The sequence below is a fragment of the Misgurnus anguillicaudatus genome, chromosome 2 (genome assembly GCF_027580225.2).
Source record: "Misgurnus anguillicaudatus chromosome 2, ASM2758022v2, whole genome shotgun sequence".
Classification (NCBI taxonomy): Eukaryota; Metazoa; Chordata; class Actinopteri; order Cypriniformes; family Cobitidae; genus Misgurnus; species Misgurnus anguillicaudatus.
In genome coordinates this window covers 16,841,056-16,865,209 of record NC_073338.2, presented here as the reverse complement: position 1 = coordinate 16,865,209, position 24,154 = coordinate 16,841,056, and the positions used below count along the sequence as shown (strand labels likewise).

The 24,154-nt window shown below is 37.4% G+C and overlaps 2 protein-coding genes across 2 annotated transcripts in view; both read left to right on the top strand.

Moving 5' to 3' along the window:
* Positions 1 to 24,154, top strand: part of LOC129441882 (uncharacterized) — a 429,034-nt gene that overhangs the window by 126,686 nt on the left and 278,194 nt on the right. The window lies entirely within an intron of this gene.
* Positions 1 to 24,154, top strand: part of LOC141368976 (NLR family CARD domain-containing protein 3-like) — a 44,937-nt gene that overhangs the window by 14,274 nt on the left and 6,509 nt on the right. Inside the window, exons 4-6 of the mRNA XM_073873845.1 lie at positions 5,936 to 5,993; positions 7,897 to 8,101; positions 11,742 to 13,491. Coding sequence (XP_073729946.1) covers positions 5,936 to 5,993; positions 7,897 to 8,101; positions 11,742 to 13,491 — 2,013 coding nt within the window. The remainder of the gene's footprint in view (positions 1 to 5,935; positions 5,994 to 7,896; positions 8,102 to 11,741; positions 13,492 to 24,154) is intronic.

Sequence of the window (24,154 nt, the reverse complement as noted above, 5' to 3'; positions counted from 1 at the left end):
GTTTAGAGGAGTACATCACTTCATATGTCTGTCGGTTTAGAGGAGTAAATCACTTCATCTGTCTGACGGTTTAGAGGAGTAAATCACTTCATCTGTCTGTCGGTTTAGAGGAGTAATTCACTTCATCTGTCTGACGGTTTAGAGGAGTAAATCACTTCATTTGTCTGTCAGTTTAGAGGAGTAAATCACTTCATCTGTCTGACGGTTTAGAGGAGTAAATCACTTCATCTGTCTGACGGTTTCGAGGAGTAATTCACTTCATCTGTCTGACGGTTTAGAGGAGTAAATCACTTCATCTGTCTGTCGGTTTAGAGGAGTAATTCACTTCATCTGTCTGACGGTTTAGAGGAGTAAATCACTTCATCTGTCTGACGGTTTAGAGGAGTTAATCACTTCATATGTCTGACGGTTTAGAGGAGTAAATCACTTCATCTGTCAGACGGTTTAGAGGAGTAAATCACTTCATCTGTTTGATGGTTTAGAGGAGTAAATCACTTCATATGTCTGTCGGTTTAGAGGAGTAAATCACTTCATATGTCTGACGGTTTCGAGGAGTAAATCACTTCATCTGTCTGTCGGTTTAGTGGAGTAAATCACTTCATATGTCTGATGGTTTAGAGGAGTAAATCACTTCATCTGTTTGATGGTTTAGAGGAGTAAATCACTTCATATGTCTGTCGGTTTAGAGGAGTAAATCACTTCATCTGTCTGACGGTTTAGAGGAGTAAATCACTTCATCTGTTTGATGGTTTAGAGGAGTAAATCACTTCATATGTCTGTCGGTTTAGAGGAGTAAATCACTTCATATGTCTGACGGTTTCGAGGAGTAAATCACTTCATCTGTCTGACGGTTTAGTGGAGTAAATCACTTCATCTGTCTGATGGTTTAGAGGAGTAAATCACTTCATCTGTTTGATGGTTTAGAGGAGTAAATCACTACATATGTCTGTCGGTTTAGAGGAGTAAATCACTTCATCTGTCTGACGGTTTAGAGGAGTAAATCACTTCATCTGTGTGTCGGTTTAGTGGAGTAAATCACTTCATATGTCTGATGGTTTAGAGGAGTAAATCACTTCATCTGTCTGACGGTTTAGAGGAGTAAATCACTTCATCTGTGTGTCGGTTTAGTGGAGTAAATCACTTCATCGGTCTGTCGGTTTAGAGGAGTAATTCACTTCATATGTCTGACGGTTTAGAGGAGTAAATCACTTCATATGTCTGTTGGTTTAGAGGAGTAAATCACTTCATCTGTCTGACGGTTTCGAGGAGTAAATCACTTCATCTGTCTGACGGTTTTGAGGAGTAAATCACTTCATCTGTTTGACGGTTTAGAGGAGTAAATCACTTCATCTGTTTGACGGTTTAGAGGAGTAAATCGCTTCATATGTCTGACGGTTTAGTGGAGTAAATCACTTCATATGTCTGTCGGTTTAGAGGAGTAAATCACTTCATATGTCTGACTGTTTCGAGGAGTAAATCACTTCATCTGTCTGACGGTTTAGTGGAGTAAATCACTTCATATGTCTGACGGTTTCGAGGAGTAAATCACTTCATCTGTCAGACGGTTTAGAGGAGTAAATCACTTCATATGTCTGTCGGTTTAGAGGAGTAAATCACTTCATATGTCTGACGGTTTAGAGGAGTAAATCACTTCATATGTCTGATGGTTTAGAGGAGTAAATCACTTCATCTGTCTGACGGTTTAGAGGAGTAAATCACTTCATCTGTGTGTCGGTTTAGTGGAGTAAATCACTTCATCGGTCTGTCGGTTTAGAGGAGTAATTCACTTCATATGTCTGACGGTTTAGAGGAGTAAATCACTTCATATGTCTGTTGGTTTAGAGGAGTAAATCACTTCATCTGTCTGACGGTTTCGAGGAGTAAATCACTTCATCTGTTTGATGGTTTAGAGGAGTAAATCACTTCATCTGTGTGTCGGTTTAGTGGAGTAAATCACTTCATCGGTCTGTCGGTTTAGAGGAGTAATTCACTTCATATGTCTGACGGTTTAGAGGAGTAAATCACTTCATATGTCTGTTGGTTTAGAGGAGTAAATCACTTCATCTGTCTGACGGTTTCGAGGAGTAAATCACTTCATCTGTTTGATGGTTTAGAGGAGTAAATCACTTCATATGTCTGACGGTTTAGAGGAGTAATTCACTTCATATGTCTGACGGTTTAGAGGAGTAAATCACTTCATCTGTTTGACGGTTTAGAGGAGTAAATCACTTCATCTGTCTGACGGTTTCGAGGAGTAAATCACTTCATCTGTCTGATGGTTTAGAGGAGTAAATCACTTCATCTGTTTGACGGTTTAGAGGAGTAAATCACTTCATCTGTTTGACGGTTTAGAGGAGTAAATCACTTCATCTGTTTGACGGTTTAGAGGAGTAAATCACTTCATCTGTTTGACGGTTTAGAGGAGTAAATCACTTCATATGTCTGTCGGTTTAGAGGAGTAATTCACTTCATATGTCTGACGGTTTAGAGGAGTAAATCACTTCATCTGTTTGACGGTTTAGAGGAGTAAATCACTTCATATGTCTGACGGTTTAGTGGAGTAAATCACTTCATATGTCTGACGGTTTAGAGGAGTAAATCACTTCATATGTCTGACGGTTTAGTGGAGTAAATCACTTCATCTGTCTGTCGGTTTAGAGGAGTAAATCACTTCATCTGTATGACGGTTTAGAGGAGTAAATCACTTCATCTGTATGATGGTTTAGAAGAGTAAATCACTTCATCTGTCTGACGGTTTAGAGGAGTAAATCACTTCATATGTATGTCGGTTTAGAGGAGTAAATCACTTCATCTGTGTGTCGGTTTAGTGGAGTAAATCACTTCATATGTCTGACGGTTTAGAGGAGTAAATCACTTCATCTGTCTGATGGTTTAGAGGAGTAAATCACTTCATCTGTTTGACGGTTTAGAGGAGTAAATCACTTCATATGTCTGACGGTTTAGTGGAGTAAATCACTTCATATGTCTGACGGTTTAGAGGAGTAAATCACTTCATCTGTGTGTCGGTTTAGTGGAGTAAATCACTTCATATGTCTGACGGTTTAGAGGAGTAAATCACTTCATCTGTTTGATGGTTTAGAGGAGTAAATCACTTCATCTGTCTGACGGTTTCGAGGAGTAAATCACTTCATCTGTCTGACGGTTTAGAGGAGTAAATCACTTCATCTGTTTGACGGTTTAGAGGAGTAAATCACTTCATCTGTTTGACGGTTTAGAGGAGTAAATCACCTTATATGTCTGACGGTTTAGTGGAGTAAATCACTTCATATGTCTGACGGTTTCGAGGAGTAAATCACTTCATCTGTCTGTCGGTTTAGAGGAGTAAATCACTTCATCTGTTTGACGGTTTAGAGGAGTAAATCACTTCATATGTCTGTCGGTTTAGAGGAGTAAATCACTTCATATGTCTGACGGTTTAGAGGAGTAAATCACTTCATCTGTCTGACGGTTTAGTGGAGTAAATCACTTCATATGTCTGATGGTTTAGAGGAGTAAATCACTTCATATGTCTGACGGTTTAGTGGAGTAAATCACTTCATATGTCTGACGGTTTAGAGGAGTAAATCACTTCATCTGTTTGACGGTTTAGAGGAGTAAATCACTTCATATGTCTGTCGGTTTAGAGGAGTAAATCACTTCATCTGTTTGACGGTTTAGAGGAGTAAATCACTTCATATGTCTGACGGTTTCGAGGAGTAAATCACTTCATCTGTCTGACGGTTTAGTGGAGTAAATCACTTCATATGTCTGATGGTTTAGAAGAGTAAATCACTTCATCTGTCTGACGGTTTAGAGGAGTAAATCACTTCATCTGTTTGACGGTTTAGAGGAGTAAATCACTTCATATGTCTGACGGTTTAGAGGAGTAAATCACTTCATCTGTCAGACGGTTTAGAGGAGTAAATCACTTCATCTGTTTGATGGTTTAGAGGAGTAAATCACTTCATATGTCTGTCGGTTTAGAGGAGTAAATCACTTCATATGTCTGACGGTTTCGAGGAGTAAATCACTTCATCTGTCTGACGGGTTAGTGGTGTAAATCACTTCATATGTCTGACGGTTTCGAGGAGTAAATCACTTCATATGTCTGACGGTTTCGAGGAGTAAATCACTTCATCTGTCTGACGGTTTAGTGGAGTAAATCACTTCATATGTCTGATGGTTTAGAGGAGTAAATCACTTCATATGTCTGACGGTTTAGAGGAGTAAATCGCTTCATATGTCTGACGGTTTAGAGGAGTAAATCACTTCATATGTCTGACGGTTTAGAGGAGTAAATCACTTCATCTGTCTGACGGTTTCGAGGAGTAAATCACTTCATCTGTCTGACGGTTTTGAGGAGTAAATCACTTCATATGTCTGTTGGATTAGAGGAGTAAATCACTTCATCTGTCTGACGGTTTCGAGGAGTTAATCACTTCATCGGTCTGTCGGTTTAGAGGAGTAAATCACTTCATCTGTCTGACGGTTTAGAGGAGTAAATCACTTCATCTGTCTGACGGTTTCGAGGAGTAAATCACTTCATATGTCTGACGGTTTAGAGGAGTAAATCACTTCATCTGTCTGACGGTTTAGAGGAGTAAATCACTTCATCTGTCTGACGGTTTAGAGGAGTAAATCACTTCATCTTTCTGACGGTTTAGAGGAGTAAATCACTTCATCTGTCTGACGGTTTAGAGGAGTAAATCACTTCATCTGTCTGACGGTTTAGAGGAGTAAATCACTTCATCTGTCTGACGGTTTAGAGGAGTAAATCACTTCATATGTCTGACGGTTTAGAGGAGTAAATCACTTCATCTGTCTGACGGTTTAGAGGAGTAAATCACTTCATCTGTCTGTCGGTTTAGAGGAGTAAATCACTTCATATGTCTGTTGGATTAGAGGAGTAAATCACTTCATCTGTCTGACGGTTTCGAGGAGTAAATCACTTCATTGGTCTGATGGTTTAGAGGAGTAATTCACTTCATCTGTCTGACGGTTTAGAGGAGTAAATCACTTCATATGTCTGTTGGATTAGAGGAGTAAATCACTTCATCTGTCTGACGGTTTCGAGGACTAAATCACTTCATTGGTCTGATGGTTTAGAGGAGTAATTCACTTCATCTGTCTGACGGTTTAGAGGAGTAAATCACTTCATCTGTCTGACGGTTTAAAGGAGTAAATCACTTCATCTTTCTGACGGTTTAGAGGAGTAAATCACTTCATCTGTCTGACGGTTTAGAGGAGTAAATCACTTCATCTGTCTGACGGTTTAGAGGAGTAAATCACTTCATCTGTCTGACGGTTTAGAGGAGTAAATCACTTCATCTGTCTGATGGTTTAGAGGAGTAATTCACTTCATCTGTCTGACGGTTTAGAGGAGTTAATCACTTCATCTGTCTGACGGTTTAGAGGAGTAAATCACTTCATCTGTCTGACGGTTTCGAGGAGTAAATCACTTCATATGTCTGTTGGATTAGAGGAGTAAATCACTTCATCTGTCTGACGGTTTAGAGGAGTAAATCACTTCATCTGTCTGACGGTTTAGAGGAGTAAATCACTTCATCTGTCTGACGGTTTAGAGGAGTAAATCACTTCATCTGTCTGACGGTTTCGAGGAGTAAATCACTTCATCTGTCTGACGGTTTAGAGGAGTAAATCACTTCATATGTCTGACAGTTTCGAGGAGTAAATCACTTCATCGGTCTGTCGGTTTAGAGGAGTATATCACATCATCTGTTTGTATTCACCTGTACATTCAGTGTGCTGTAATACTACTGACACACAAACACATTCATACAGTTGTTTACTGTTCTGTATTACTTTCCATTGTACTTTTCTACTTTCCTAGTGTCTGAATTTCCTTACATATAATTGAATAAATATAAAAATATATAAACACATAATTTAAGAATTTAATTTGTTTAAATTACAGTAAAATGAGAGTTGGATCAACATCTTTCGACAAGAAGCAAATGGATTCTGTTTTCCAGGTAGGATTGGTTATGTATGTTTTCTTACAAACCTCTCTGTCAACTGTTTATGTTTTACCCTGGAGTCAGTCAAAACATGGAGTTCCCAGCTAGAAATTAAAAGTTCTAAGAACGCTCCCTGAAAGTTCCCAATGTTCCCAAAAACATTCTGCCAACGTGCAACATGCTGGGTATTAACAAATTACAAATCTCATCCAGGACTCCCAGCATGCACTGCTGCATGGATAAATAATTAACTTTGTACAATTCTCTTTATCACCATGGTTGAGATTCATAGTCTGATTCTTGATGTTTGTATGTCCCAAGTATACAGAGGATAATTGTTGTCCATAGTTTCTAAAACTCCTTAATAACAAACTGCTGTGAAAGTGCTGGATGTCATTAACATTATTGACAAAACAAAGTTTTTGATGAGTAAATCAATTAATAAGATGATGATTTTACCATTATATACTACCCACCACATAATTGCACTATTAACTTTACATTACCATTACAAATGTGTTTTATAGATGCAAAGTAATGCAAACAGAGAAAAACTAGCAAGCAAACAGTCAAGGGTCAAGAGTCTAACTAAAACAAACAATGATGACCATCATGGTGACTACAAATGAAACAAATCGTCAACATCTAAACCTAATAAGTGAATTGTGTTTTCTACAGCAATATTTTTACTGAACATACAGAAATAATGTTTTATAACAGTTTTAAAATAATAAAATGCAATGTTTCTCTATCATTTACATAGCAAGCAAACAAGTCAATATAAAAAAACAGTTTTAAACATTGTGTGAACATTAAAACATGACATTGTCATAACGTTTGAAAATAATCAAATGTAACATTACTCTAACATTCAGACAACACAGAAATGTTCCTAGAACATCAATAAAACGCTTTTTATGTTGACAGAATGCTTTTGGGAAGGTTGGGAACTTTCAGGGAACATTCTTAAAACTTTTTTCTGTTAGACCGCATTTCACGTGGAGTTGTGCACAGCAATTTTTGTAGATGCAGTCTTACTTTCTACTTACTGCGCAATTTGCGGTGTGACCGGGTCAGGGTCACAGTCTTTATGTCAAACAGGCCGGGTGTGGAATAAAATTGCTGCTGATGTCGGATCACTGGTCGTGTGTTCTGTCAATCACTACAAATGCAGATTATCAAACAGGACTGCACGACTGTAATGCTAGACACAAGCATGGGCTTGCAAACAACATTAAAACTACAATGAAAGATGCGTACGAAGCTATGTAGTAAAACGTATAAAAAAAAATACATTTTAGAACAAACATAGAAAAGCAATAGGCTTTAAGTATAAGGAAAAGTAAATGACAGTATGAATTTATAAAAAAATACATGTTTACAGAAGCCTATATTTTACATTTAAAAAAGTTATGTACATTAAATTAAAAGTTAAAAGTTATGTACATTTGTGTACTGCCACCACAGCTGGAACAAATCCTGCCTACTTTAATTATGCAGTTCAATGCAGCCTGTAATCTAAATTACATATATACCCTAGTTTGTATAAAAAGTATTTGATATGCTTTTGGTACAATTGGCTTTATTCCAAGATAATCAGAAAGGAAACATTTGTAAAGCGTATTTGCGGAAGAGACGTTATATGTAAAAGGAGATGATTTGGTTATGTATTATGAGCATTTACTACTTTATTTTAAAATAATCAAGTTTCATTAATATTAGAAAAAGGTTAAGAACAAAATTGTGTGTGTGCACTTTCATTCAGTGTTTATGTAGCTGAACTGGTAGAGGACTGCTTTAGCTGCACAAAGGTCCCCAGTGAACACACATACTGATTAAATCAGATAATTTGTTCCATTAGAAAAAAGATTACGCATGCATAAAAGTGAAAAAATCTCTGTTTGAACAATGATTTCAGGAACTTGAGAATAAAATCATCTCTCTGATAAGGAGTGAGCTGAAGATCTTCAAGAGACTACTTAGTCCAGATGATCCAGCAAGCTCTGAGAGAGAAGAGGAGGATGATAAACATCTGAGCAGAGTCAGAGAGGGGCTTCTGAAAATCACACTCCATGTCCTAAAGAAGATGAAGCACACAGACATTGCTAACAAACTACAGACCAGTAAGAGCTCAAATTAATGTGACTGTTATATCACTTTACATTCAGAATGCTTTGAGTCTTCTCTGTCTGTCAATCAGTTGACGTTGAGTGACGCTTGGGGTTTGACTTAAGGAGCCCAGTCGCCTTTGATCTTAATTAATTAGAGGCATTAGGTGTGTTTAATGCAGCACCGCAAGAACCAACAGGTGGATGACATAACAGATAAATCACATCTATAACCGATTTGCCTCATAAATGGGCACAAAGAAACGAAAATAAAATTAAGATTTTATATTTTTTGAAGAACCAAACCTTCTCTGTTTGTTTACTATTATTAGTTCTTATTTGTAAAATTTTTTTTCGCAGAATTCATACGTTGTTGTCTCTGAAACAAAAACATATTTTAAGCGACATATTTAAAATGTTACAGAAAATGTCAAATCCATTAGACTGGAATTGCTCGGGTGTATAAGGAGCCATTTTCTGGGTGGGAGTATGTGAGCACTGGAGTTGGGAAACATTGATCTATGGTTTCAGCAGTCTCTTTTTATTCTGCACAGTTAAGTGTGAGGAGTTTCCCTGCTGTATGTCAACAGCAAGGGAACATTTGTAGTCACAAGTGTTGTTCTGCAGTGAACATCGGCTTGTTTAACCTTACTTCCATTGCGGGGTGGCCAGGGCATATCCTCCAGGGTGTCGCATTGTCTTTGGCATTAGCAAATGGTGCTTTTATAAAAGACATCTGTAGAGTGGTGGGCTGGATTATTTCGTAGTGGAAATGGTAGTCCAAGTCAGATTCCCACTTTGGTAAACCTTGGATGCCTGTAATTCTCCAGCACTCATCAACAGCTTATTCAGTGGAGGAATTGCACTACCAGGCCCAATACCTGTGGGCCCCTTTTGCTCCTTTTAAAGTGACCTCATGTATGTGGGCTCAGTGCTCTGTATCAGCTAATGCTCTAGTGGTAATTTCCACTATTCAAGTTTTCTGATAAGTAAAGTCAGTGTCTTCCTCTAAGACGGAGATTTGCTTTGCCATTTAATCATTTTATAAAACATGAAATAAGAGCATGTGATGTAAATTTTGGAAGTGAAGGTTCCTGAAATCCACTTTCCAATTCTAAGCATCTGTTATAGGAATAGTTCAGCCAAAAAATTAATTTAGCCCATATTTAACTCACCCTTAAGCCATCATAGTTGTATAAACATGGTTTGAGTTATTAAATAACATCCTTACTCTGGCTTTTTAATGGCATTGGATAGTGTCTAGTTTTCAAATCCCGCACCCGTCCATTAAAAAAGAACCCATCCCACTGAGCAATGCGTCTTAAAAAGACGTCATTTCGACGTCCCATGAGGAGCCAAAATGAAAGTTTTTATGACGTCTTTTTTTGACCTGTTCTGAACATCCAATATTGATGTCAAGGGGACCTCCACACAAAGTAAAACTATTTAAAACGTGGCCATTTTAGACATTATATTTGTTTATATAACCTTTATATATGAATAAATGTAAAAAAAATATTGCTTATAGATAATTCCCAAATATACAAGTTCCACCTTAACTATCTGCATCTGCAATCTTGCTCTCTCTCTCTCTCTCTCTATTGAAGTGAAGTGACGTGAACTTCACTCTTCCTCCCACGCTTGCTCTTGCTGGATAATTGTTACATGTACATTCTCTAAAACAATGTCATCACCATTACAAACAGTTGTTTTAAAAAGCATTGTTTTGAAGTAGGACCATACTAAACAAACCAAATTTACTTTATTTTTTGTAATTTCTACGGCTCCTTTTTGAGAATTTACAAGATTCTGATGTTTTATTGAACATGTTTTGTCACCATCATGGTGATCAGTGTTTCCTTTAGTTGGGTAGTTTGACTCTTTGTTTTTATATTATAATGTGTGTGCTTGATGATGGTGTTTTTAAAACACATTATTATTGCTCCAAGTGTTAGTTACCAATGCTTGTGGCTTCCCATTAATTACATTGATGGTCAGAAGTGGTGGTAGAATATAACTGAACTAACAACACAGATAAAACGCCATACATTTTTTTTAAAGTAAACTTCTATCTCAGTTTTGTTTGGAGCTGCAATAAACATACTTTGGTGCATACTGCTGCCTACTGTAACGGAAAATGAAACCTCGTGGCTGTAATCAAAAATGTAAAGTCCAGAATTTTTTGACAGATACAGACATCAAGAATCAGCCCATGAATCACAACGATGGTGAGTTTTCTAAATGTTGCAGTGCATTGCACCAGCGTATTATAAAAACTTATGAGTCCAGAGAGTGTCACCACTGTTGTGATTCATGGGGTGATTCTTGATGTCTGCATGTGTGACGGTAATATCTGGACTTTTAATTTGATGTAAGCGCTTCACAGTGGTGGTATGAACCTAAATAAGTTGGATGTGACACCTCAAATCAACTGAGAAATTGAGACAATACTACATGCTCTTCAAAATTAATTCACAGACTTTACATATGTGGAATTACTGTTGATAAACGTTCAGTGAAGTTGTAAGATCCACATGTGAGTTTTGTTTATAACAAATTTTCTTTGCAACAAATAACATGCTTTAGCAAACACTCTTAGAAAGACCAAACACTACTATAAAAAGTCAAAGAGTCAAGCTACCCAACTGAAGGAATCACTGATCGTCATTATGGTGACAAAGGATTTTCAATAAAACGTCAGCATATACATCTCTGTTGAAGGGGTCATATGATGAAAATGTTGGCATTGCCACTTTGTAGGTGTGAGCAAAAATGTGTCGTTTTGGGTGTGTTTTTTAAAATGCAAATGAGCGGATGAAGTGCAAACACTGATCACAATGATGGTGGTTTGTTGTAATTCAAACTCAATTGTGCTGTCAAGTCCTTCTTTTCTCTCTCTTTCAGAGTTCAGATTAAGGAGGCGGTATTATTCTAATAAGATATCCTTATGACATCATAATGAAAGCCAAATTTCAATGACCTGTTTTTGCTCACACCTACAAAGTGGCAATGCTAACATTTTCATCATATGACCCCTTTAATTAAAGAGAGAGAGAGAGAGAGAGAGAGAGAGAGAGAGAGAGAGAGAGAGAGAGAGAGAGAGAGAGAGAGAGAGAGAGACAGCATTTAAGGTGGAACTTTATCTATGAGCAGTGCTATGTTTTTGAACACTCATTCATATATAAAGATAACATGATTTTAACAGCTTAACAAAATATTCTACAAAAATACACGTGATGTTTATGTTTTTTTGACTCAGAACTCATAGACCACATTTGTATAAAATATTTTTGTTTTGATTTCCCAAACCCCTTTTGGACGTCTACATGACGTCCAAGAGGGGTCATAGTCAGACGTCCAGATACTGTACCAGATCTGCACGTTGTATAGACATACAGATAAGGGCCTGGACCAACCGACCTAATACAGACATGATCTGCACGTCGTGCCGACGTCTCATGTTTGGTGGGATGTGGTTATTAAATGTCTAGCTGTGTGCACGTTCACAAGAGAGTTGAAGTCTGGCAAAAGGTTGACCTCTGATCCAATGTTCCAAAAACCAATCACTTTAGGATAATCTTTTATAACATTAAAAAAAATTCTCAGTTGATTCATATATTTGATTCCTGTCTTGATTTCTCTTTTTTCACAATAGAACTTGCTCCTTTGTGTTTAAAAAAACATAAATCCAGATTAAAAGAGAAATTCCAGAGAATTAATGAAGGAATATCAAAACATGGAAGCTCAACACTTATGAATGAGATCTACACAGAGCTTTACATCACAGAGGGAGGGAGCGGAGAGGTCAATAATGAACATGAGGTGAGACAGATTGAGACAACATCCAGAAGATCAGAGACAGAAGAAAAACCAATCAAATGTAATGACATCTTTAAAGCTTTACCTGGACAAGACAAACACATCAGAACTGTGCTGACTAAAGGAGTCGCTGGAATTGGAAAAACCGTCTCTGTACAGAAGTTCATACTGGACTGGGCTGAAGAGAAAGCAAATCAGGATCTTCACTTCATATTTCCACTTCCTTTCAGAGAGCTGAATCCGATGAAACATAAAAATATCAGTCTTAAAAATCTCCTTCATCAGTTCTTCATTGATACAAAAGAACTGAGATCAACAGACTTTGATGACTACAAGGTTTTGTTTATCTTTGATGGTCTGGATGAGTGTCGACTTCCTCTAGATTTCTCAAACAATCAGAGTTTGTTTGATGTAAATGAATCAGCATCAGTGGATGTCCTGCTGACAAACCTCATCAAGGGGAATCTGCTTCCTTCTGCTCTGATCTGGATAACATCACGACCAGCAGCAGCCAATCAGATTCCTCCTCAGTGTATTGACCAGATCACAGATGTACGAGGATTCAATGATCCTCAGAAGGACGAGTATTTCATGAAGAGAATAAATGATGAGAGTCTGGCTAAGAGAATCCTCACACACATCAAATCATCCAGAAGTCTGTACATCATGTGTCACATCCCAGTCTTCTGTTGGATTACAGCCACTGTTCTAGAGAAAATGTTGAGTGAATCAGAGAGTAAAGCAGAGATCCCCAAGACTCTCACACAAATGTTCACACACTTCCTGATCTTTCAGACCAAACTGAAGAGTCAGAAGTATGATGGGAAATGTGAGGTAGATCGTGATCAGGCTAGAAAGAGTCTCAAGTCACTGGGAAAACTGGCTTATCAACAGCTGGAGAAAGGGAATTTGATCTTCTATGAGGAGGATCTGAGAGAGTCTGGCATTGATGTCAAAGAAGCTTCAGTGTATTCAGGAGTTTGTACTCAGATCTTCAGAGAGGAGTCTGGACTTTACTTCGGGAAGGTTTACAGCTTTGTTCATCTGAGCATTCAGGAGTTTCTTGCTGCCTTATACAAGTTTCTGTTCTTTTTTCATGACAAAGGAAACGAATCAAAAACGACAGATTTACTGAAGAGTGAAGTGGACAAAGCCTTACAAATTGAGAACGGACATCTGGATCTTTACCTCAGATTTCTCCTGGGTCTTTTACTGGGGTCCAATCAGACAATCTTAGGAGATCTGATGATACAGACAGGAAGGTCTGACAGCAGACAGGAAATAGTTGAGTACATTAAGAAGAAAATCAGAAAGAATCCCTCTCCAGAGAAAACCATCAATCTGTTTCACTGTCTGAATGAACTGAATGATCAATCTCTAGTGCAGGAAGTCCAAACATACCTGAACAGAGGAGATAACTGTAGTTTAACTGGAGTCAAACTCTCTTCTGCTCAGTGGTCGGCTCTGGTGTTTGTGTTGCTGAACTCAGAAGAGTCACTGGATGAGTTTATACTGAAGAAATTTGATCCATCAGATGAATGTCTTATAAGACTCCTGCCAGTGATCAAAGCATCCAGAAAAGCTGAGTGAGTCATTAAGCTGCATTTTAATTTCAACACTAAGGGGGGGGGGGGGGGCTTCCCGGACAGGAATTAGATTAGTCCTAGACTAAAATAAATGTAAGAACTGTTCAAACTGAAAACAACTTGCACTGACATATCTTAAAGGGGACATATTATGAGATTTTTTTAAAGATGTAAACTAAGTCTAAAATAGGTCTGAGCAAAAGTGTGCCGTTTTGGGTGTGTCATTTAAAATGCAAATGAGCGGATGAAGTGCAACCACTGATCACAATGATGGTGGTTTGTTGCAATTGAAAGTCAATTGTGCTGTGAAATATTTTATCTCTCTCTTTCTCTCCATACTAAATGGTTGTGCTGTGGTTGGATAGTGCAGATAAAGGGGGCGGTATTACCTTATTCTGACATCACAATAAGGGCCAAATTACAATGACCCATTTTTCACATGCTTGCAGAAAATGGTTTACCAAAACTAAGGTTTTGGGTTGATCTTTTTAACATTTTCTAGGTTGATAGAAGCACTGGGGACACAATTATAGCACTTAAACATGGAAAAAGTCAGATTTTCATAATATGTCCCCTTTAAAATACATCAGTGCCCTTTGTTTTGCCTCAAAATGCACACAAGTAATGTTTTTAGTAAGGCATGTTTGTTAAAACTAATTATATTTCCTAATTAAACTAAGGCCTAGTCCTGTTTTAAACTAATCCCTGTCCAGGAAACCGCCCCTAAGTATTAGTTCAGGATATGTTTGCATATGCTAGATTACAAACAGTTTTGTCATTTTAAACATTTTGATGTTGTGACATAAATAAGTGATAAATGAAGTTATGATCGAGCATTAGCGATGATACCTGCTGTTAACTAGCAGAATTAATAAATATAAACAAGAACAGAAAAAAGAGAAAAGACAAGCAGAAATACAACAGCAACAACTGACGTACAGCCACACTTAGATGGACATCAACTTGAAATAACAGGACACATTAAATCTTTTAAACAAACACCATTACCCTTTTCACTCATTATTTATATTTACATCAAAATAGCTCTTATTTTAAATTAAGGTTTTGAAAAAAACTAGCTAAAGTAAAATAAAGTAGCTCTAATTTATGTTGGTTTTATTGAAAAAAAGTTTTTGATAGGAGTGATTCCTTTAGTTAGGCACTTGACCCCTTATTTTCAAGCTATTTCTTAAAGCTCTCGTTTTTCCTGTGTTTTTGAAGCTATTGTGTTTATGGTTTGTAATATAACATGTGTTTATGTTTTGTGTGTAAAAAAGTTTACTCATCTGTATACTGCTGTTTTCACGGTCCAGATGCGAATCTACGGTTAGAGCTTTAGGGGTGCTGAGCACCCAATGAGCTCCACTGCCCCCACCCACCCTTTTTTCACACAAAAAACAAAAAGTATGTCTATTGTAAAATAACTTTATAATTTTAACTTTGGTTCAACTAACTCCAAAAAGCCAGATTTTTTGGAGACCTTTCAGGCATAAAAGCGGGTCAGGGATGGAAAAGGTGAGAAGGATATTACCCCTCTAGGTGGGTCTGGGGTCATGGTCCCCCGTAAGAAATTTTTTAAAATGACATATTTTTAAGCATCAATCTGATGAATTTTGAGATGCATTTTTTGCCAACCTTTCCGCCTAGAATGCAAGTAAATGCTTCTTTAAGCGCTTTTATATTTTAAAGAAACCCGCAAATTAAAAGGAAATGACGCAATTTACGTGTATATTTACAGCTGGTCTATTCGCACTGGATTAGTATTACCTGAGGTAATTTCTCCGGACCTTTTTACAGAAGGTACATTTTACATGGAGCATTCGGACAGGACTAAAATCACTGAGAAGCTCTGATAAAAATTGCTTAACCCCACCTCCCTTTTGACAGAAAATAAACTTTTGATTAGTAAATTAATTATGTGACAATCTCTACCATTATGTACCAAGCACCACAGAATTACACTATTGACTTTTCATAGCAAGTGTGGTGCATTAACACAAAGTTAACACAACCAGGAAAAAACTAGCAAGCAAAAGGTCAAGTGTCAAGAGTCCAACTAAAACAAACACTAATCACAATAAGGGTGACTTAAAATTAAACAAAAAAATCAACATCTAAACCTAATAAGTGAATTGTGTTTTCTACAGCGGTGTATTTGCTGAACATTCAGAAATAATGTTTTCTAAAATAATAAAATGCAATGTTTCTCTATCATTTACATAACAGTTAAACAAGTCAATATAATAAACAGCTGTTGTTTTGAACAGTGTGTGAGCATTGAAGCATGACATTGTCATGACGTTTAAAATGGTAAATGTAACATTCCTCTAACTTTCAGACAACACAGAAACGTCTAGAACTTAAACAAAATGGACACTTTTAACGTTGGCAGAGTGTTTTTGGGAGCATTGGGAGCTTTCAGGGAACGTTCTTGGAACTTTTGATTTCTAGCTGGGGCGCAGCCTGTGTCTCTTCTTGTTTTACTCGTGCCTGGTTCCACATTGCAAGACTTCGCGCGCGCGTCTCCCACAACAGTCTCGACAAGGTAATTAAACTTGACTCGTGCGCAGCTTGCACTGAAAAAACGAACTTTTTGGTGTAGTAATATTTATTAGATTAACTCTCATAATTTCTACATAATAATATTAACATTTATTGAGAACTAGATTTTCCTAAGTAAAATGATGATAAATACACAATTAATTCATATAAAAAAATGAACTGTGTGGGAATAGTAAGTCTTATTAGATATTTTCTTGTATTATTTAACTGTTTTACAGTCACTACACATAGTCCTAAAATAATTAAAGGGGTCATATGATGAAAATGTTAGCATTGCCACTTTGTAGGTGTGAGCAAAAATAGGTCATTGAAATTTGGCTTTCATTATGATGTCATAAGGATATCTTATTAGAATAATACCGCCTCCTTAATCTGAACTCTCCAACCACTGCACTGCCGTTTAGTGCAGAGAGAAAGAGAGAGAAAAGAAGGACTTGACAGCACAATTGAGTTTAATTACAACAAACCACCATCATTGTGATCAGTGTTTTCACTTTATCCGCTCATTTGCATTTTAAAAAACACACCCAAAACGACACATTTTTGGACTTGACAGCACAATAGAGTTTCAATTACAACAAACCACCATCATTGTGATCAGTGTTTGCACTTCATCCGGTCATTTGCATTTTAAAAAACACACCCAAAACGGCACATTTTTGCTCAAACCTACAAAGTGGCAATGCTAACATTTTCATCATATGACCCCTTTAAGTAAATTTTAATCAAAAACTTTAGCAGATGCATACATTACATTAAAGGGGTCATATGATGAAAATGTTAGCATTGCCACTTTGGTAAATGGTAAATGGACTGCATTTATATAGCGCTTTTAACAGACCTATGGCCATCCAAAGCGCTTTACAAGTTTGCCTCACATTCACCCATTCACGCACACATTCATACACCGACGGCAGTGTCAGCCATGCAAGGCGCCATCCAGCTCGTCGGGAGCAGCTGGGGTTAGGTGTCTTGCTCAAGGACACCTCGACACTTGGTCCGGTGGAGCCGGGGATTGAACCACCAACCTTCCGGTTTGTAGACAACCTACATGAACCACTGAGCCACTGTCGCCCCCCACTTTGTAGGTGTGAGCAAAAACAGGTCATTGAAATTTGGCTTTCATTATGATGTCATAAGGATATCTTATTAGAATAATACCGCCTCCTTAATCTGAACTCTGAAAGAGAGAGAAAAGAAGGACTTGACAGCACAATTGAGTTTGAATTACAACAAACCACCATCATTGTGATCAGTGTTTGCACTTTATCCGCTCATTTGCATTTTAAAAAACACACCCAAAACGACACATTTTTGCTCAAACCTGCAAAGTGGCAATGCTAACATTTTCATCATATGACCCCTTTAAAAATAGGCAATATGTAAAATGAACAGGTATAAATATATGCAAAAACCTACAGACAGGATGAATACCTAGCTTATATGAGAGCTTTAGATATTATAAATATGACAGGTGCTATGATGTGATGATCATGAAGTCTGTTTTAAGGTCTTGACGCCCTTTGCTTACTATTAGACCTTAACATTTGCATCTCTTTCTCGTCTTTCCGATCAAATATGTTTGTATAAGCAAATGGCGCGTCAAACTACATCGCTCCAGCAGCACACGTGTCACTGATATAAACGCGAGTTTTGTCTTAGCTTGCTTAAAGTTAAAACTACAACTATTAGCATTATGTTTGAGAAGAACCTTTTATAAGGCGTCGCAGCTCCTTGCGTGTGCCTAGACCTCTGCACTCGAGAGACCGGCCGGCTGCTGCACGAGCACAGACAGAGAGAGGGAGAGAGAGCAAGAGTGAGAGAGAGAGAGAAAGAGAGAGAAAGAGAGAGAGAGAGAGAGAGAGAAAGAGAGCGAGCGAGAGTCTCGCTGCAAAAAATTACAGAAATAATTTGTTTATTTTTTATGAGTGAATTAATTTACTTGTTTCTCCGTCACACTAAGTCTAACAAGCGTGAGGGCAGCGTTAGCCACGCCCACTTATTTGCATTCCGCGGAATAGACGGAATAGAAGAATCTGTTACTTCTGACATTTTATTCCACGGTAACGGAATATACCGTCATACCACCCAGCCCTAGTTTAAGCTCTTATATATTGATGTTGTTTTGTTGTAAATAATAATTTTGTGAAGTCACCGTTTACGTGATCAGTGTTTCTTTACATGAAGCCTGTTCAGAACGTTGTATTGCAATTTCCTCCACAGTGCTGATAAAGCATGTCTGAAACACTGTTTGTGTGCGTTTCTGTTCAGAATCAAGTTTATTCAATGAGTGACTTGTTGTCAGTCATGAATTTTGTGTTATAATGACATTTATAACACTAAAAATAACTGGGTCCATAGACGTTATGTTAAAGAAAATAACGAACAGAAAATACGATTTATTTAATATTATTAGGACAGCAATGCTTCAATTTTCAAAACTTTACCTAGACGATTAAAATAAATCTAACTTTTAAATAAAATAATTAAGTAACATTTAATTAATTATTTAACATATGTTTTATCATGCAATTTTAAGTAAATTTTATTTGATTTTAGTAGGTAAGTTTTACTTATAAAAAAGCAGTACATTTTACTTAAAGGGGACATATTATGAGATTTTTTTTAAGATGAAAACTAAGTCTAAAATAGGTCTGAGCCAAAGTGTGCCGTTTTGGGTGTGTCATTTAAAATGCAAATGAGCGGATGAAGTGCAACCACTGATCACAATGATGGTGGTTTGTTGCAATTGAAACTCAATTGTGCTGTGAAATATTTTATCTCTCTCTTTCTCTCCCTACTAAATGGTTGTGCTGTGGTTGGATAGTGCAGATAAAGGGGGCGGTATTACCTTATTCTGACATCACAATAAGGGCCAAATTACAATGAGCTATTTTTCACATGCTTGCAGAAAATGGTTTACCAAAACTAAGTTATTGGGTTGATCTTTTTAACATTTTCTAGGTTGATAGAAGCACTGGGGACACAATTATAGCACTTAAACATGGAAAAAGTCTGATTTTCATAATATGTCCCCTTTAAAAAAGTTCGTGCAAATTGTTACGAGGATTTTTTTTTAAGTAAATTTTACAAGTTGTTTTTTTCAGTGTGTGTCTCTCAATGCTTATGAAATACTCGCGCCTATCTCTCCGCATCGCAAAGCCTTCAATGCCCTCATCTCCCAAAATGGACGATGCATTTAAACCTATTTTTTACAGTATATAGTATGCATACACGCAGCCCAAAACTGCTTACAAATCTGACTCGTTATTTAAAACAAACTAAAATTCCATTTAACTGATTTGCTAATTTCACTTGAATGAAAAGACATTGAACGTATTTTCTACTCATTTTAAAAATCCCAAATGTATTTAATATTTTGATAATTATGAAGTTGAGTATTGTTTACAAAAAACAAACATGCATACAAATCTTCCCAGTAAAACTCAGTCACCAATTTAAATATTTAATTTTTTGTCAAAGTTGCAGCTATAATGAACCCACTTATTTAAATACTGTTTGTCCAAACTAAATACCATTTTAAATTTCATAAAATAAAGCAGTGTTAATTATATTCTTAATTTCTTTATTTTTGTTTTCTTATTTTCATAAAAAAACTGTGTGTCTGCTGGTGCACCCCTATCCAAAAATCACAACCAGTTTTATTAATAATTTTACCCTGAGTGAGAAGTGTTACCAGAATTTGTTTTAATTAAGGTGAAAAATAAAAGTTGTCTGTTTAATGTATTTTTGTTAATGTTTAAATGGATTTTAAAACATGTGGTATCGAAAAAAAGAATCGTTAGGAACCGGTATCGAAACTGAGGTATCGAAATTGGCACCGGATCGAAAGATTTTAAACAATACCCAGCCCTAATTTCGATGGGCTGCCCCGAGTATTTTCGGGTGTTTGTGTTTCATCTCCCACCTTTACAATGGGTTTAATGGTGCACTGGAACAATCCTTCCTTAAATGCATTAAACTTTTGTTTACAAAGACGTGAAACTCACCGAGTGGTCAGGGGTGTTCTGATATGCTCACACAAAAATTGCTGCAAAAGATACTTTCCAACAGGTGTTTTAGCATTCGTTGTTAACTTGTGGACCTATTTTTCCAAACGTCTCACACTCGTACATTCTTCCGCTTAGAGCTTGAATATTAGACACTCCAGCCCAGGTGGTGGCGCTAATCCGCCATTGCCAATTGCAAGAATAGAAACAAAGTTTCAGGCGCGGAGTAATACCGTACCTCACAGCACATCTAATACAAGTCAATTAAGTTGGCAAAAACTACGATAAAACCTGTTGGAATGCGTCTTTTGCAGCGATTTTTGTCTGAGCATATCAGTGAACACCCCTGACCACTTGGTGAGTTTCATGTCTTTGTAAACGAAAGTTTAATGCATTTTAGGAAGGATTGTTCCAGTGCACCATTAAACCCATTGTAGAGGTGGGAGGTGAAGCACAAACAACCAAAAATTCTCGGGGCAGCCGCATATGTTGAAATTTCAGTAAAAACCATTCTATTTCATCATAAACAATCTGAAAACAGGACTTTAAGTGTAAAATACCGAACTTGTCCTTTAATCTATAGAACTGACTCTTGGGCAAACCCCTCTTTAATGAGGTAGGGTGAAAGCTAGTCGCGAGTAACAATAGCTGCGTTTACATGGACATTTGTAATCCGTTTAAATGATCAATCTGAATAAAAATGCTCCATGTAAACACCTCAATCGGACTAAAAAGTGCCAATCTGATTAAAAATCTAATCCGCTTGTTAGGGATGGTTTACACCTTTTGTTATCCTCTCAAAAGGACATGTATACACTTGATCTGATGGATAACTGAAACTGGGACGCTCTGCACATGTGCTTTCTTCTTTTCTTTTTTTAATGGCGGTTGGCAAACCCACTGAAAGGTGCATTTCCGCCACACTGCAAAATCCCTGGTGTTAAATTAACACCGGCTCGGTGTTTATATGGGTACCACCAGCAGGGTGTTAAAAGTAACACCGAAGCAGTGTTAGAGTTAATTAGATAATTAAGCAATCATTTGAGTGATTATTTGATTATTGAAGACACCTGGTGATAATGAGCAGAACCACAACCACAACTTCCAGTCACTGCCCTACACAAAATCAACCGAAAAGACATCTCTCCCACCACAAACCAGACTGACCTTTGTTTGGTCACCATTATGGTGATCAGTGGTTCCTTTAGTTGGGTGGGTTGACTCTTATTTTCCTTTTGAGGTCTTTGCAACAGTGTTTACTGAACACATTATTTGTTGCAAAGGTTGCCAAAGCAAAGTTCATATTGCCTTCACAACAGAGATTGTAGACCCAAGCAAGCTGTCCACACAGTCAAAAAATTCAGTGTCAATAGAAAATCAGATGCCGATCATATGTATATTATTCTCTATTGGACTTCAGTAACATAACTTTCCTCGGATCAAGCTTTTCAAATTTTATTGTTAAATACTTGTTGGAAATACTTTTTTGCCTCACGTGCAGATATCATGAATCACCCCACTAATCGGAATCATGGCGACAAACACAATGCTGCAAAGCACGCCGGGATCCACCATAGTATAAAACTCATGAATCCCATCATGCACTGCAACACAAATTATGCCACCCTTGTTGTGATTAATGGGGTGATTCATGATATCTGCACGCGAGGCACAATATTAATTTCCGGCAAGTATTTTTAACAATAAAATTTGAAAAGCTCTGTAAGTTAAAACCAGTAGAGAATATATATGCAATCAACATTTTACTTTCCATGAATACTGAATTTTTTGACTGTTTAAACAATTTACTTAAATCTACAATCTCTGTTATCAAAAACTTCATAAACTTTGCTTTAAAAACCTTTACAATAAATTAATACAATAAATTACTTTTAACACCCTGCTGGTGGTACCCATATAAACACCGAGCCGGTGTTAATTTAACACCAGGGATTTTGCAGTGCACCTACCCCAGATAGCAAGCACATGTGGGCCACTTCAGGCAAAGATGCGGCACTGCTGGTCTTCTTATGCCCCGAATAAAAGGGATGTGAACCTAAAGTGGCTCACATGTAAAATAGCAAAAATGGGCCAAATATATCAAATCACATGTGGGCCTTTTAAGGCAAAGATGCGGTGCCCATGGCAACATGTCATCTGAATATGAACCAAAAGTGGCCCGTCCGACAAACAGTGAACATGGCCCAAATATCAAACAACAAATGTGGGCCACCTTTGGCAAAAATGCTGCACAACAGACACGGCCTAATCTTGGAATAAACCAAATGTGGCCCTCACATGTTGCAGCAAATGTGGCCCAGCTCTTTACAAACGTGTCTGGGCCAGTTTTGGCAAAGATATGGCATGGTAAGCACCGGCTCATGTGGGTTTGTGTCTAAAGTGGCCCACATATGTTGCAGCAAATGTGGCCCAGTTCTTTTAAAACATATCCGGGCCGGTTTTGGCAAACATGTGGCACAGAAAGCACCAGCTCATGTGGGTGTGAGTCTGAAGTGGCCCATATATGATGCTGTAAATGTGGCCCAGCTGTATAAAGATGCATCAGGGCCAGTTTTGGCAAAGATATGGCACAGTAAGCACGGGCTCATGTGTGTGTGAGTCTGAATTGATCCATATACCCAGCTAACAGAGAAAAGTTCTAAGAACGTTCCCTGAAAGTTCCCAACGTTCCCAAAAACTTTCTGCCTACATAAAAAGTGTCCAGTTTTCTTGACGTTCTAAGAACATTTCTGTGTTGTCTGAACGTTAGAGGAATGTTACACTCTACCATTTTCAAACATTATGACGATGTCATGTTTTAATGTTCACACAATGTTTACAACAACTTGCTTATTATGTTAATAATAGAGAAACATTGCATTTTATTATTTTAAAACTGTTATAAAACATTACTTCTGAATGTTCAGTAAAAATATTGCTGTAGAAAACACAATTCACTTATTAGGTTTAGATGTTGATGCTTTGTTAAATTTTAAGTCACCATTATTGTGATTAGTGTTTGTTTTAGTTGGACCCTTGACTTCTTTACCAATTTTTCTTGGTTGCCTTACTTTGTGTGTATAAAACACATTTGTTATGGTAATGTAAAGTTAATAGTGCAATTCTGTGGTGGTTGGTATATAATGGTAAAAATCATCATCGAATTAAAGGATTTACTCTTCAAAAGTTTATTTTCTGTCAATGTTGTATACGAGTTCCAGCACTTTCACAGCACTTTTTCATTAAGGAGGTTTAGAAATTTTGGCAAAAAATAATTGCTGTAAATTTGGGACATACAAACATCAAGAATCACACTATGAATCTCAACCATGGTGACAAAGAAAATGTAAAAAGTTCATTATTTCGCCATGTTGCAGTGCATGCTGGGAGTCCTGGATGAGCTTTGTAATTTGTTAATATCCAGCATGCATTGCAGCATGAAGTTTTTCATTTAATTGTCACCATGGTTGAGATTCATACTCTGATTGTGGCATCACTCTGGCTTGCTCGTGGGCGAGATGTGTCAAACAGGAGTGGACCACACAAGTGCCATCAATCCATGCCAGGTGTGGGCCAGATAATGGTGTTGGGTCTGGGCTGAATCTGGGCCAAAATTTAAATTAGCATTACCCAGATTTGGGCCAGATCTGCATTATTTGCTTTATGTTTGGCTGACATGTGGCGTTTCTATGGTTTGCTTGTGGTAAAGATCTGGAAAAAAAGGGGTGGACCGCTCAAGTGCCATCATTCCATGCCAAAGGTGGGCCAGATGAAGGTGTCAGATGTGAACCAGATCTGGGCCACAGCAATTTTGCTATCTGGGACAGGATGGGAGTGTGGAGCATATGCACACGTGCAATGATGTAGAATTGGCGTAATGACTTGAGTTTGTTTTGTTGAAGGAAGTCACAAGAAGTGATTGTCTTGTTAATCTTGTTCCTATTAGTGATGAGCGAGTCACTCGAATCTCGGATCATTTAACCTGATCCCTAAAATGACTTGGGAATCATGGGTCCTTAGTGACCATTAACCCGAGTCAGTTGAGTTCTCCCAGATTTTGCGTTAAAAATGAGAAATTGTATCAAACACAA